The sequence below is a fragment of the Chlorocebus sabaeus genome, chromosome 7, assembly GCF_047675955.1.
Source record: "Chlorocebus sabaeus isolate Y175 chromosome 7, mChlSab1.0.hap1, whole genome shotgun sequence".
NCBI classification, from domain to species: domain Eukaryota; kingdom Metazoa; phylum Chordata; class Mammalia; order Primates; family Cercopithecidae; genus Chlorocebus; species Chlorocebus sabaeus.
In genome coordinates, this window is record NC_132910.1 from 47,013,219 (window position 1) to 47,029,664 (window position 16,446).

The following is a 16,446-nucleotide window of genomic DNA, read 5'->3' on the forward strand; positions in this document are numbered from 1 at the left end:
GTCTGTTTGAAAATCAACTCTTGCTCCTAAAACATAAAAAGCTACAGACACACACACACTCACAATTTGTGTAAGCACATATATGCTCACAGGGAATTAGGGAACTGTTTGCCTTCTCCTTGTCATTCTTCATTTCATTAAGAGTTGGCCTGGAAACACCCTCCTAGGAAATATTTCCATAGTTATTTAATTCAATAAAAAATGACGTGTATCTTTCATGTGATCATCATTTCTAATAAATCCAATAAAATTATCTGCTCTCCCTTGCTACTGGGAAAACATACTTACTGTCAAAACTTTTCCTAACCATCCTTCTACTTTTTTTTTTTTTAACCATATTATAGTAAGTAAACTATAACATTTTTCACTATGGTCATTTTAATTCTATACAGATGTATATATGTGTGTATAAATATAAGCAAAAATAAAAATGACAACCTTACTTAACAGAGTAGCTTAGGAAGTAGCGTTTTATAAAACCCCTGGAGGATACTGGTATACCATTGATTTAAGTCTAGATTTCTCAGACAAGCACATCCTGCCCAAATAGTTCCAATACAATTCAAACTTCTTACAAGTTTATACCTTTTAAATACTTCCCAAATTCTTTTGCTATGTTAATTGAAATATGTGCAAATCAAGACTCTATTTAGATAAAAATTTTAAGTCAGAGGGCCTGCTGAATAATATTATGATGAGATACTGATCTAGGGTCTCTATTCCAGATAGCACAAATAAATCATTTGAACATGTCTGTTTTTCCTCAGCTTCTGAGAGCAGTTACTGAAATGGGCTTCTGTTTTCCACCACCCTGCATGCTCTGTGGGTGATGGCTGTGGGAGGCAGGGCGGGAAATGTCTGAGCCTCCTTCAATCCTTGAATTTGATCCCTAACACATTTTTAAACTTTATTCTTTCATCATCTTATAGAGGAGATCCAGAAGGAAAAAGGAAACTTGCTAAATAAAATGACAGGCACCATAATCAATGTTTCATTTAGAATGACTTCAAGATTGCTGCTTGCTAAACTTGAGCACTTCCACTGGGTGGCTACAATGTGTATATTTGCCAAACACTTTATTCAGTGAGATAAAATGTATCATTTTTCCCTTAATCAAAAGTGAAATTCTAATGTCAACGTATTTCATATAGACATACAGCTCAAAGTGAAATTACCATTATTTACTTTGTATTTCCAATCATAAAGATTTTGTTGTGGTACTAATTTGGTTACTTGTTTGATTTTGATTAGTAATAACACAGATCTCCGAAAATCATGTATAATAACAGTGCTCTTGTCACAATCATTTTTAGTTTCTATAAAAGTTATGGAATACCACTGGCTAAAATATAATCTTTGATCTAGTTCTTCAATGGGTTTTTAAGGCCATATGAAGTTCCAAAAAGATATTAGAATTATTTAAAATATTGAATTTGAATACAAGTAACAAATACGCAAATTCATAGAGAATAGAAGAGTCCCAAATTGCTCCTTTTACCTTTAGTTCTATAAAGTAGTCCCCCTGCTTCTCCGTGGTTCACTTTCTGCAGTTTCAATTACCTGAGGTCAACTGTGGTCCAAAAATGTTAAATGGAAAATTTCAGAAATAAACAATTCATAAGTTTTAAAGTGCGTGGAGCTCTGAGTAGCGTGACAAAATCTCTCAGACATGAATCACTCCTTCATCCAATGTACCCATGCTGTATAGGCTCCCTGTCTGGTAGTCACTTAGTAGTTATCTTGGTTATCAAATGAAAAAAAGCAGTGTAGATGGCAGTTCCATACTATCTGTAGTTTCAGGCATCCATTGAGTCTCTTGGAAAATATCTCCTGCATTTAAGGGAGGACTGCTGTACATGAATTTCTTTTGCTTGTTATTATAAGTAGATACTTTTATATCATGTACCCTATTACATTGCACTAAACTTCTATTATCTAAGAGAATGTATATTATGAATTAATTTGAAATGATCACTTTTATCTACAAATGCTGTGCTTCTATACTACATTTTCATATTATTATATACTCTAAGTTTTTTAAATTTTGAGAAAACCTGCATTTCTATTTATGGATATATTTCTATTTATGGATATATCCCTTCCGACTGTGCTGCAGATGCATTTTAATAAACAAGCACTACTCTCTTTTTATTGCAAAGAAATATCCACATATAAGGTGGTTCTTCCGAACAGAAAAAACGAGAGAGAAAACAATAAATAAGAATAGAGTTCAGGCAGTCCATGATTAAATAATCAATTAAGAGATTGACTAAAACTGAGAAATGTTAGCATGCATCAATGAACTTGTTAAGTGTGCTCAGGGAGTTTCTGTTGTTTCACATCCTCAGTTAGAAGGGGGTATAATCCATGGTCATCTACATGAGGCATTTTTATAGCTCTCATAATTGCTGAGAAATGAAACTAGCCACAGGATCCACATGACAACATGATTAATGAAGGTAAAACCCCCTATCCTCACAACATTTTAAAATAAGTAAGACTGGTAACTCTGGTGTTAAATCTGAGTAATCAATATCATCTGTTAATATGATTATTGTGAGCCCTGGTATTTAAAATAAGAACTCTAACAGGCATATCTGTATAATGAAGTTTCACCTGGCTCCCCTCACTCTCACATTCCACTGCCACGTTGGCAATGAGATGTGTTTAGTTATATAACGAAAAGAGGGTATTCCCCAAACATGGGGGTTTTCAGATGTTACACTTCACTTTTGCCACACAAAGCACTTTTGAATCACTACTCATTGCTATAAAAACTATACTGACCTAAGGACAAATACCTGCATATTTGGCACTTTCAAAGCTATAGCTCACTTTCTAAATTATAACTTCAACTTAATTAATGTCATGGCAACTTTAACACTATATACTCCATGTAGAAGGGGAGGTATGTTTTAAGTACTTATAAAATCTGGAAACATTCTTCTGTGTATTTTAAAACCTCATTATATATTCCCAAGTGAGCAACTTTTGGGGGAGCAGCAATGCTCAAAACAAAAAACCACAGTATAACTTCAACACAAAACTTTTTAATTCTGAAATTTCAGCTCATAATTTTCAAACATATTGCTCATAAAGAGTCCAAATATCTGCAGCATGATATATGTTTTGGGTTTTCATGAAAAGGCAGAAATTCTTCTGGTGGTTCCATAGAGGTAGATAGGATAAAAAAAAAAAAAGTTTTCTATTTCTGATCGTGTTAGCTCATAAAAGTATTACTATAAAATGTTTTTATTAAAATCTCCACAAGTTTGAAAATAACAAATATTTAAAATAAGAGAAACTATAAATTATCCCATTACTGAGTTTCTTTTTTAAAAACTAGAAAAAACAGAAACACTAATGTTTGAATATCGCTCAAAGCAAACTTACTCTGCTTCAAAGTAGCATCTAAAACAGCACCAAATTTCTGTGAGTAAAACATCCTTGAGCTAAGAGATACTGAAATAATACCAAAGGTCTCATATTCATGTAGCCCTCCTCCACAAATACATAAGCAATAACAAATCCAAGTAAGAAATGAAACCAAAGAAGCATCCATACATATGTTTAAGAAGTCAGGTTAAAAAAGAAAGAGTGCAGAACCAGAACTAATAATAGAAGCAGAATGACAATTTTGTAGGCGAAAAATCTAAACTGTAAGTAATATAAAATGCCCTACAAATCTCTTATTTTATCTCAAAAGTTTGACAGAAAACATTTGCTCCAAACATGCAAAGAATAGCAATAACCATTAAACAGTAAGAATTAAATGCAAATATTTCACCAAAATAAATGTCATCTAGATTATCTATGCTGTTTTAAATTAGGATAACAAAACTTCCTATTGCAAATATAGTTTGAATAAATGAAGGTTCTGGTGAATTTGCTTTGCCTTCATGTTGACCTATTTTTTGTTTATTTTGTTTTAACACAAAACCAATTATGTTATTTAGAGTATACACTTGTGTTCATTTTCTTTTAAAGAAAAACTGTCCACATTCACATAAAGGTCTGATTTTCCCCAAACCCTTATCAGAAACCCTGGGGTGTACCTTTTTCTGTAATAGTGCTCATGGATTTATGAAAAGTTATCTTGCAGTATTCCTTGAGAAAACAGAAAGTCAAGGACGAGCTTCTTGCAAGGACTTAACTGGCAGTGACTTAACATGGCATTTTTAGAACTAATAGGAGGTTAATTTTCCCAGAAAGAACAAAAGGGAAGAAAAGAGGCTGTGGAAGGGAATGAGATTCCCACAGTCTGTTCAGAGAACTGTGCTCTGTTCAGGAGTTTACAATGATCTACTTTGGAGCATCTCTTCAGACAGCTCCATTTCTTGCTTTTGGGGAAGCAGTATCAGCAGCTATTATGACTCTGAGTTCAAAATTATTGACCTTTAGTTTCTTTTACATCTAGATTTCTTTGCCAATGGTTTGTAGAATTGGAAGTCAAGGAATAATACTTATATTCTATGAGCTAAACGCTGCTCTAATTGTAACCTGTAGTATATATTATCCCCATTTTTACATGTGAGGAAACTAAGGCACGGAAACATTAAATATCTTGCTCATAGTCACACAGCTGGAGGTGCTGGAAGCAGTATTATGAAGCATTGGTAAGCACTGTGTTAACTGACAGAATGGGCATATACCACTAACAGCTCTTAGCTCGTGCTTCCCCAGAGCCAGATGAAACTTGCATTAAATCTAAGTAAAATGCTGTTGCAACGCAAACTTAGCCTCAAGAACATACAACTTCCAGCCAAATCACTGCTCCCAAGTTCTTCTGTGTAGAAATTTTAGAACCCCCCACCACCACTCACATTAGAATCCTAGCTTGACCTATGTTTACTGTCTTCAGATGTCTGAATCCAGAAAGTACTATACCTGTGTCCGCTTTTATACTTAAGAAAGTGAATTATAATTCCATGATTCTACTTCTGTCTTCCTGTAGGGCTGAAACTGCCTCGCTACATTCCGTTTCCAACAAACAGCATTCAGTCTGGGATGCAATATGAGTGCACAATAATTGTTTAAGAACTTTACTTCTAATACCATGCTTCCAAAGAAAACATTGTTTCTAATTTGTGAGGAAATGTGTACAGGTTTGTTTTTAACTGCCACAAATACAGAAGTCAAACTAAAAAAAAATATGTAGGCTAAAACTGCAAGGCAATAGCACTGGCTCAATCTCAAACCCCACAATTTTCCCCATTATCTTCCTGAAGTGGTGCAGCCTGTAATTTTAATGTTTCTTCTGAGAGTGACTCCCTCTGCTGCTCCTACAAAGCCATGACCTAAATCAGAAAAGTGCTAAACGCAGTTAAGGCCTAATAGAGCACACTTGCTGTTTGCACTAATTGGAGAACCTAGCATACATTAGAGAACAGTTATATTTAAGTCTCAACAATAATTCTAAATAAGCTAAGAGGGTTTGCTTAGTAGAGCTCATGCCCTGTTCATGTCCTTAGGGGGGTTGCTTAAAATAGACCCGTACGAATTCTGACTAGGACAACCAGCTCCCAAACTACAATAGGAGGCATTTGAGGACCCTGTCTTAATTAACTCTACCCTCAGTATCCAGAATACAGGGAGTCAATAAATGTCAGTTATAATCTAATGATTCCTAATTCTTTGCAAGTGTTTGGAAAGTTTATTCTTTGAAGCTTTTAAGCATTCTCTAAGCTAGAATACACAAAATTATTTTTCTAAACAGAAGTAAACTAGCCTACTTTTCCTTATTGTATATTCCTAATGTGAATTCATAAATTTTCTGTACTCCTACAATGGAAACGTATACGACAGAATTGTAATGAACTTTAGTTGTCTTCATTGTTGACTGTCTGTTTATACCACACCAATATGCAAACATGCATAAAGGAATTTTTACTCTTTTGTAGGAAGACATATGTTTTTTTTTTTTTTAAACTATCAGTTAAGATAATAGGGAATTATCCCAATCTGATTAGAGACTTCAGTAATTTTTTGTCCTGAGTTTGGTGGTGTTAACACTCAAACACTAGTTGGTGCTAGATGAGCAGCATACCAATGCTGTGTAGCCCAGATAAAATGCATTTATAAACTAGGAGGGTCCTAATTCAGAAGCACACTGATCACATACACACACACACACACACACACACACACACACACACACGCTACCTTTTACTAGTAAAATCTTTCATTCTTGGAAGTCAGAAACACTGCAAATTCCCTGGAGCTAGGAGTTCCCAGCAATCCTGAATGAAACAATTAGGGCATAGCCAGAAAGGAGAAAGTTGTTGCCTACAGCCTAGAGAATTTCCCAAGGACCTATTTAAAATGACTGCTGTCTAAGCCGCAGTTACAAAACTCAGTACACTCACAAATAATGCCTATTCTATGTTTTATCTTAAATATTTGTTGTTTCCTTGATCATATCTGAAGATATATACATACTTCTAATTTCTAAAGTACTTCAACAACAGAATGAAAACCTTGTCCACATTGTAAAGTGCTTAAATTAACTTTCCCATGTTAATCGCACTTGGACTTTCATTCATAAGAAATAGTTCATTTGGATCTTTAAGTCATCACCACAAGGAAATCATACCTTGAGGGTATGGGCTAGTGTTCTAGTCCAAGAAAAGGAGAAAGAAGAGGAAGAAGAAGGGAAAGGAGGTCTGACCATCAGACCATTTATAAAATGTGTGATTCTGAGAGGAAAGTGTTAATAGTAGCTCAAGATAAACAGGCTGGGGTAATGTACTGCAGTGATGATGATAGTAGCTGATAGTGGAGTTTGGTGCTTTATCCTTCCTTTGATAACTAACAGACAACACAGGAAGAGCTGGTATCCCTGGAACATGGAGGATAACAAAGATAAAAGTGGTAGAATAGTGCATTTTACAGACCATAAGATTCAAACAAAAATTTTGGTAATCAAGCACTGAAGGAACTAAATAAACGAAATGGACAAGAACTGCAGTGAAATGCACACACCCAACAGAGTACGTTTCCTTTTCCACTTAAGACGAGACTCAGTCTCCAATCTTTAACTTGCCTACTCTATAAAAAGTGCAAGAGGAAAACAGTCTATCCTAAGCATTTTTTCTTTTTAATCTCTTCTCCCTTCTTCTTTCAATATTAATCTATTTACAATCTCCTGTTTGATTATCTTTATTGATCCTTTTTCTACCCAGTCTTTTTAATTTGGTTATTGTAAGCTCTCAGCAGGAATCCTATCTCTTGTTTGACATCTTTGGGGACTTTAACTTGTCCTTTTCCCAAACAGTTCTCTCACCGTGTCCCGTCCCCCTCTCCCACCACCCACCCCCATGGCTCAGTCCTTTGTGCGCCCAATAACAGCAGGCGAATTCCACAGGGAGTCATGCGGTTGATTCCACGACTATTCATCAGGTTGTTCACTTAAGCTTCCAAACACCCACCTCTAAGTATCCTTGGCTAGCGCCCTGAGAACTTGTTATCAATGTTAGGAAATCTACAAGCTATGATTCTTGGTGGAGATTCCTTTTTAAATGGACAGACAGATGAACTCTGGAAGTGTACATAAGAAAACAAGAGCAGAACCTCGGGGATGGGAGGCATCTGGCGAGAAGGGAAGGAAGGATTTATGAGCAGGGCCACTTAGCAGGGCAGCAGGAAAATTTACTCCCGAAGAAGCTATCGCTAATTCACAAAGCCTTGCTAATCACTTACCTCCCCACCCAGACCACACTCCTAAGCTAGGCGCTCTCCTCCACTTCCAACAACCCCACCCCCATCCCCAGCGCCTCTCTAAGATCAGAGGGAATGCTCTTCGGAACCCCTAGGGTGTCTGAACATCACCTGGGGAGTTGGGGCTACCGTAGAGCCTCCCTTTACTCTCCAAATTTGGAAATAATAGTAACCGAGAGTGAGGGGAGAATCCCTGAATTGCCTCTGAATGCTGCATAAGCTTCCTTCATCCTCTCCTTTTCCAGGAAAAGCTGAGCTGCCTCGCCTGAGCCGCCTCGCCTGAGCCGGCTATCACCACTGAACTGGGCTGAGAGACCCAGGTAGGAGTTGGGTTTGGCCAGAAGTTTTGGGGCCCAGGTGACCCGAGAGAGACCGCAGAGGGGTCAGTCAGCCTTGGCTCTTTCTTCTCCGCTCCATTCCAGTCAGCTTCCCCGGCTTGGAAGGCTGGGAGCTGCTGCTAACACTTCAAACTAGGGGAACAAGAAGGGAGCCCGGCGATCAGCTCCTGAGCCTCCCCTCCTCCCTTACCCGTCGCCAACTCCCGGCCACACACTTCCCAACTCGGCTTCGCCCAGGGCTCCGGTCACTTATGTTAAAGCTCACAGGCGTTAAATTAAAATGTCAGAGTTATAAACTGGTCGGCCACCCCGGGGAGTTTCGGATTCGGTTTGAACAACCAGCCGGTTCCCCCAGAGCTCTGGGATTTTCATTTCTACGTCCCCTGGTGGGAGGCAGACATGAATTGGGGTATGTATGAGTACAGAGGCATGCACACCCCGGGCCTGCCTCCAGCCGGGTACGCGGATTCGGGTGGGCTGTGTATTTCCACAGCACCTGAAGCAGCAGGCGAGGAGGACGGATGCTTTTGAGTCCTTGACAGTAATGGACACATTTCCTTAGCTGAGCGCCCTTCGGGGTCTAGTGGGCTCAGAGACTCAGTGAAGATCCTGCTACCCCAGCCTTGGCACAGCGCGAGGAGCCTCTGTGCATCATGCGCTTCGGGGTGCATCTACGGTATATCACAGAGCGACCCGCACCGAGAGTCTCTCCAAACCTCTGTGTGTACAATATGCAACAACGTGCGCGTGCGGAGCTGAAAGTGCACAAGACACCCCAGGCTCCCACACGTATGGAGACGGATCGGATGCGTGTCCACACCCCGTTCGTCCCCGGTCCATTCGTGCCCACCTCGGAAGATAGATTAAACATTAATAATAATGATAATAATAATAATAATAATAATAATAAAGCTTCTTGACTAGTTGGGAAAGTGGAATTTAGAGTGGTTTCCAGTTGAGAGCAACGAGGCAAATTGAGGAAGTCAGGAGAACTGGGGAGGAGGAGAGGAAGGAGGGAAGGAAGAAGCAAAGGGAGGTGGCCGCGGAGCCTGGCGGACCCCCTTACCTTGGGCGGCGGAGCCAGTGCCGCTGGCGCTGAGCAGGGCCAGGGCAGGTAGTACGAGCATTTGCAGCAAGTATCCCAGTCCCAGTCCGCAGCGGGCCGCTGTCGCCCGTAGACCTTTCCTCATCGTAGACAGAGGTGTGCCGGGGGAGGGGGGAAACAGAGAGACGCGCAAACAGCGGAAAGCCCCACTGGGCAGAAGCTGAATCCGTGCACCGCGAAGCAGTCCGAAGAAATAACGACAACCAAGCGCCACACTCCACTTTCTCCAAGGGCAGGGGCCAAAAGGGGGAGGAGAGGAGACGCCGAGGAGGAGTTTGAACGTCCGTCTTTTCCAATGCCTTCTAACTGACGTCTCCCGCGAGCGACTGCTCTGCCCCCACTTGGGAAGTCCAGGGAGGCGCAAGGCGGCCACCTCCGCCGCTCCCCCCAGCAGCAGGAGCAGCCGCAGCTCCGCCGCACGCCGAGTCTGGACTGCTCTCCGGGTCCCCTCGCCTGTGAGGAACACACACAGACACCGGGGGTGGGGGTGGGGGTTGAAGTGGGGAGTGGGAGGAGGAGGGAACGGAGGGAGGAAGCCTGGGCACCGTCAGGCGCTCTGGTCTCGAATCTCAGTGTTCTCACGCCGGCGGAGAGATGTCCCGGTTGTCGCTGCTGGGTGGCCAAGGAGGGTCACATCCTAGAGCAGGGCGCACGGGTGCGCGAAGGCGCTCGGCAAGGAGGCGTAGAGGGCGCAGCACAACTCGGCTGGGGGGTAACCGGGGGCGGGAGCACGCCCGCCCGCCTTATGTAAGCAAGGATTGGAGAGAGATCAGCGCCCAGGGCGGAAGGTGGGGACCAGCTGTGGGTTTGCCCACTGAAGCCGAGGCGAGAGAGACCAGAGGAAGAGCAAGAAGCGGCTGCGGCGAGTGGCCGCGCGCCTGCCTCCCGCGGTGCGCCAGACCCGGACGCCAGGAGTGCAGCGGGCGCGCCCTGGGCCACTTGGCTGTGTCCAGTAGAGCTCAGCCTGCCGCCTGCCACCTTCTTCGCCGCGCCGGCAAAGCTTGAGCGGTACTCCCTGGGACTGGACTCGCTATACTACTTCGGGTCTTGCGTTTGACCAAGCCGGTGCGGGCTCGAATTGAAGTCCTTCTTGGTTGGGGAAGAAGGCATGAAGCTTTTGCAGTGCTCCAGCCCGCTGCTGTCCTGGGGTTGTCAGCGCCTGTCAGACTGCTTTATGTTCTGAGCGCATGTGACCCCTTTGCAGTGGAACAGAAACTAAAAGCTCCATGAAAACTCATTCTGCAACAGTGCTTTCTTTGCGTGCATCTTGGTGGCTGACAAGGGTGGTGAGGCGATACTGGAAGGAAGAAACTCTCTTAGAAAAAAAATGCAAAGCAAAATTTGTAGATACTCAAAGTGATGATGGAGCCTATAACATGTTTTTCAAATTTCTTATAGTGTGTGTAAGAACTCGAGCTGCTATGAATTTGTTTACCTTTCTATGGGAAATAATTGTCTACGTAGCCAGGTTGTGAATCCCTGTTGTCATGATGAAGGAAGGATGCAAGACTGGGTGGGTAAAATAAGGAAAGACTAGACAAAAGGAAAGTGAATTTATTAAAAGATCAACACGCAGACACAGCATTTTGGGAAAAAGAAAACCATTTCCCAAGATTAGCATATCTTTAAACTAATAATACATCAGGGAATTTTATGTTCTTGGTGCCAAGGGGGCCATATGTGAACACACATGCACACACACATGCAGGAAACATGAGGTCTAATTTTGGCTGTGGTCATAACTACTGTTACCCTGGGTAAGTCAGGTAACCTGTGAATGTCTCCGTTTCTTCATTTGTGAAATATTTTGATAGTTTCAAAGTTCTCTTAAGTTCTAGCGTTCTCTGATTCTGCCTGCACAGCCCCATCTAGGCAATAAGACCTATCTTGGACGAATCACGGAGATCCAGAAAGGTAGTATTTGCCAAAGACATTGACAAAACCGGCCACTTCTTATTTCTGTGGAGACTCTGTCCACCACACAAAACTCTTCTTCACTCTCTTCATCTCCTCCATACCAAGATATCATGATATTTGACAACAGGGTAGGTGCTGGCACCAGACTGTCTGCCTTCAGTTCTTAGCATTTCTTATTACTTGACTGATATTGAGCATTAAAGCTAGGTGCCTCTCTTCCCTAACTTGTAAGATGGGTCTAGTGACAGGAACTATCTCATAGGGTTATTTGAGGATTATATAAGTTAAACATATGTAAAATGCCTGACACCAAAATTGTAAACTGCTGTGCTTACCGTTCATGAAAAATTCCCATTAGCCTCATGCTATCTCGACCAGTGCTGTTCAGCAGAAATTTCTGGAATGAAGAACATGTTCATATCTGTGCTTTCTGAGGTGGTAGTTATGGGATACATGTGGCTACTTGCAATGTGGCTAGTGTGAATTGGAAATTTTTATTTAATTAATTTTAATTTAAATAGTCACATGTGGCCAGCGGCTACCATATTTTACAGTGTATTGAGGCCACTAATAACTTGCCAAGTATTTTGAGAATGACGTCACAAGGGATTATTATACTTATCTGTATGTACAATTTTACTAAGAAGGACAACAGTTTAAATACTAAGAAATCTCCACACATACCATCACATCAACAACATCCAAAAGTTATTTATTTATTTACAATTTTATTGCCTGTCTTCTTACATTAGAATTTAACTGTTTTAAGACAGAGATTTTGCCTTTGTTCATTATTTCAACCACAGCTCCTAAACTGAGCCTGATATATAGTTGGTACTCAATCAATATTGATTGATTTCCTGCCAAAAAAGCTCAATGAGGAAGACTCCTCAAAGTCTAGGACAGCTAAAGAAGGTTGAAATTGTCACCTACTCCTGTTTGGGGCATTGAGGTACTCAGTGACAGATACCACATGCAATTAGTTCCTTAAAATAAATAAGAGATTAAAAGAGGAAATGTAGTTAAATACTGAAATTCAGCCTAAAGATGGCAGGAGAATGGTTTGAGAAGTGTATAGAGTGATGAGGTAGAAAAGGAAGAGGAGAGTGACAGCACCACACCAAGGACAGGAAAAACACCAGCAATAGATCAGCTTTACACAGCAGGCAAGTTTCCTGCTATCTACAAATACAGATGAAACTTGTCTTGTGGATTAACATCCTGCCTACTTTTGTTGATCATCACATTTTTTCCTCATGAGAGAAATAATAGTGTTTTGTAGGCTCCTGAGAATAGGCTTACTAATGTCACCAAGATCTGGGCTCAAATGACACTGCTTAGGGAGGCATTCACTGACCAAGTTACCTAAAATAGCAACAATCTATCATCCAAAGTATTATTTGCCAACTTTGATTTTCCATGTAACACTTATTTTATATATGTACATATGTGTGTGTGTATATATATGTATATGTACATGTATATACACACGCTCCAATAAAATTCTCAGGGGAGGAATTATTTTTCTAATACATTCAGTGCTCTATACCCAGAACCTGGAACAATACCTTGTACATAACAGGTGATCAATAAATACTTACTGAATATTGAATGGACTGAATCAGAGCCAATGGATTTAAAACTGAGCTAAGTCCTTCATTAAACCTTCCTGCTCTCCTCCTCAGCCTCCCAAGTTATCAAATTATGAGTAGGCTTTTTTAGTTGTTGAGTAAAATCAAGTTTTGACAAATTTTCAACAAAAATTTATTGGAATTTGACTTTTTAGGGTTGGAATACTGCAGGTGTTTAAGGGACAGACATGAAATTCATCTCATCTTGAAAAACGAAAAGCTTCATTTAAATCCATATACAAGGGCTTTCTTTTTCTTGGCTGCAGTGAGTGGAGAATTAACTCTGGGATAATAAATCCCAGTGACAGGTGCTAATGGGAATTAAGCATGCAAATCCCCTGTATATCCCTCCAGAAATCTACACCAAGAAAAGTATGCTATTTAGCATGTAGGCTGCTTAGTAATAATATCATTTACTCGGAACTAGTACTGAAGAAGTTTCCAGTTTAAAGCTTAAATCAAAAACAACTGATCATATATTTTAATTATGGAAATATTTTCTTTCGTTTTATCTCTCTCCTTATATGTTTGATTCCTCACTTTTTATATGTTTTGTGTACTTTTAAAAATAAATCTCCATAGCAGGGATATTATTAACTGGATTAACTGGCAACATAAGAGAAAGAGGATTTTAGTGAATAAATAGGATGGTGATGAGGAAAACTCCTTTCCTACGAGTTGGGAGTTCAGAGTCCTCACATAATGTTACTGATAGACATCAACTAAGGAGAGCCAGATGGTCTAGATTCAGTTGATTCAATCCTCCTTCCCTACCTTAGCCCAGAGAAAGAGATTTAACTTGTCATAAACCAAAACTCTCTAGGGCTTTAAGCTTTTTATTAATTGTATTAGATAAGACCCATTTGGTTGCAAGTGAAAGAAACCCAACCCGAACCAGCTTAAGCAAAAAGATAATTTATCACTGTACATAACTCAAAAACCATGGATAAGAAATGTCTATTTAATAATAGATACCATTTACTGTCACTGCGTGTCAGGCACTTTCTAAGCTCTTTACATGTGCTATCTCATTTAATCGTCATACCTGAATGAAGTGCCATTATTATCTCCATTTCATAAATGAGGAAACAGAGTGATTATGTAACTTTGCCCAAGGTCACACACAGTATTTACTAGCGACAGTCTGATTTGAGGGATCATGTCCTAGACCCATGAATTTAAATATCACTCATGGGACTTCGTACTTTCCCCACCTTCAATATGTTGGTTATATTCTCCTCTGTTTTGGTTTCATTCACAGACTTATGATCTCCATCCTGGGATTCCCAGCACCTCCAGGTTTACATTGTCTTTATCATTGTCAATCTCAACACAAAGCACACTCATTTCCCAATGGCAAAAAATAAATACTGAATTATGGCCCTGGCCTATCTTGGGCCACATACTCACAACTGAGGCAATTACTACGGCCAGATATTTGGCATATACTGAGAGGCAGAGCCTGGGTCATGTGCCAATATCTGCCAACTGGAAACTTGGATTGAAAGTGGGGATAAGGGATTATCCAAATGGATACACTGGAAAATGATTAATACAAAAAAAAAAAAAAAATGCCAAAGAGAATGCATGTAGGGCAGAAAAATAACAAATCCCTATTCTGTGGTATATGCAGCCAGATGAGTTATCACTGTAGCAAAAGAAAAGCACTAGTTAAGAAGGGCTGAAGAGCAGCCAACCCCCTGTAGATTGCTTTTCCCATTAACTGACTGAAAGAATTAAGTCCAATTCAATTCAATTCAATTCAATTCAGAAAACTTTCACTTCCCCCCCATTACATTGTGGTTCCACTCTAGAATCCCTAGGGAAAAATATACATGAGGTGTAGTCCTTGTGTAGCAATGGCTCAGAATCTAACAGGCAATATAAATGAATAAACAGAAGGATTTTAAATAGAGACAAAAATGTTGTGAGAATATAAGGATATGGGAGCCTGGGAAGAAGATTTACGTAAAAGTAAGACACACACTTGTGTGTCAGCAATACGATGCTTCACACAATGGGTGTATTTATCTCTAACAATAAGGAACCTGGGAGTAGGCAGTAGATGGCCACCGTGGAAGCTCAGTTATGCTCTTTTCATGGCTTGGCTCCACGCTCCAGAATGTACAGCTTTCATTCTCACAGTTGCTTGATAGCTTTTCCACCTCCGGGAGTCATGTTTCACTTTTCAGGCAGAAGAAGGCGGAACAGGCCTGAGGGGCTGCAACTAGCCTTGATGCCTTCCAAATAACTTTTCTGGAAGCCCTCAGCCCAAGTAGTTTCCATTTCCTTGATGGTCTGTCAAATAACCCCCTAAGATCAATCACAAGTGGTGGATAAGGAGAAGGGTGTTGCACATGTTGGCCAGATCATCTGAGTTGGACACAACTCTTTTGGAGAGAAGGAACAAGGGGAAGGCACAGAAAGAAAGACATTAAGATAGGATATTTGAGGATGGATTTGAAGAAATATAGGTAAATGAAAAATAGTTCTATTGTTAGCTGAGAAAAAAGGGAGAAAAGGGAGGAAAGTGTTTTCTTTTTTTCTTTTTTTAGAGATAGAGTCTTGCTATGTTGCCCAGGCTGGAGTTCACTGGCTATTCACAGGTGCAAGTATAGGGCATGACAGCCATGAACTCCTGGCCTCAAGTGATCCTCCTGCCTCAGTCTCTGGAGTCTCCAAAATAGGGGAGGGGTGAGTGTGTTTTCTATCACATTGGGAAATAGAAGGATGGAAAGGACTCCATTATTCAGTTCACTGAAGTGTATTTACTGAATTTTTGGAAAAAAAATGTGTAGCATTGAGATAGAGTTTCATGGAGTTTATAGTTGGATGGTAGAAATGATATTTATAAAAAAGTAACAAAGCAAAAATAAAGGAAAGATAACAGAAAAGATGAAGAAAAAAGAAAGGAAAGGGGGGAAAGAAGAAAGGATGCAGGGGACAAAGGAAGAAAGGGAAAGAAGAAAGACAAAAAGAAGAAATAAAGGAAGAGATAAATAAAATCCAGTGTGATTTCTGCATTGGTGTAGCATATTGTAAGTGCTACAAGAGGGAGGAAACAATGAAAAGGTCAATAAAAACAATAAGGAAAATAATAGAATATCTAATTTAGAAGAGTATTACTGGAGATAGAGATTATAATTATTGCTCACCAGAGCTTTTCTAATATCTCATTTTATTTTAAATTTATCTGCCAAGTTAGACCACAGTCATTTTTCTCATTTTACAGATGGAAGAAATAAAATACATGATGAAATGGTGGGAAGACTCTGGATCAGGAAACATGAATTTAGTCTCCATTTATCTAAAGTTATTTGCTCAGAAATCCCTGTTAGTTCTTTGCACTTTAATTTATTTGTTATAAGAAATGGTAACAATACGAATGCACAAAGTTCCTGTGACTATAAAAGGTGTGTGAAAGTGCTTTGTAATATGTCTACACTGAAGATGTTATTAGGGTAAGATATGCTCTATATTGTCTATTGTACTTAACTTACATAATCATCTGAAAAATATAGTATTAGTGATGTGGCTTTCTATATGTGAATGATACCACCCTAGTATAATCTTTGGAGCTACTGTCAGTATCTCCCTCCTTTGCTCACATCACCTATTCAATTAATATTTTATAAGTCCATCCAATTTCACTACTTAAAGAGCTATACGATCTATCCCATTATCACCAGCCCCACAGCCTCACAATATATTTGCTTGTTACTGAGAGGTCTTGTAATTA

The 16,446-nt window shown here is 40.0% G+C and overlaps 1 protein-coding gene across 2 annotated transcripts in view; it reads right to left on the minus strand.

The window, feature by feature from the left end:
• Positions 1-9,968, minus strand: part of UNC5C (unc-5 netrin receptor C) — a 383,755-nt gene extending 373,787 nt beyond the window's left edge. For both annotated transcript variants that reach the window (XM_007999311.3, XM_007999310.3), the window contains exon 1: positions 9,121-9,968. In XM_007999311.3, coding sequence (XP_007997502.2) covers positions 9,121-9,244 — 124 coding nt within the window. In that variant the 5' untranslated portion in view covers positions 9,245-9,968. The remainder of the gene's footprint in view (positions 1-9,120) is intronic.
• Positions 9,969-16,446: the final 6,478 nt, after the last annotated feature.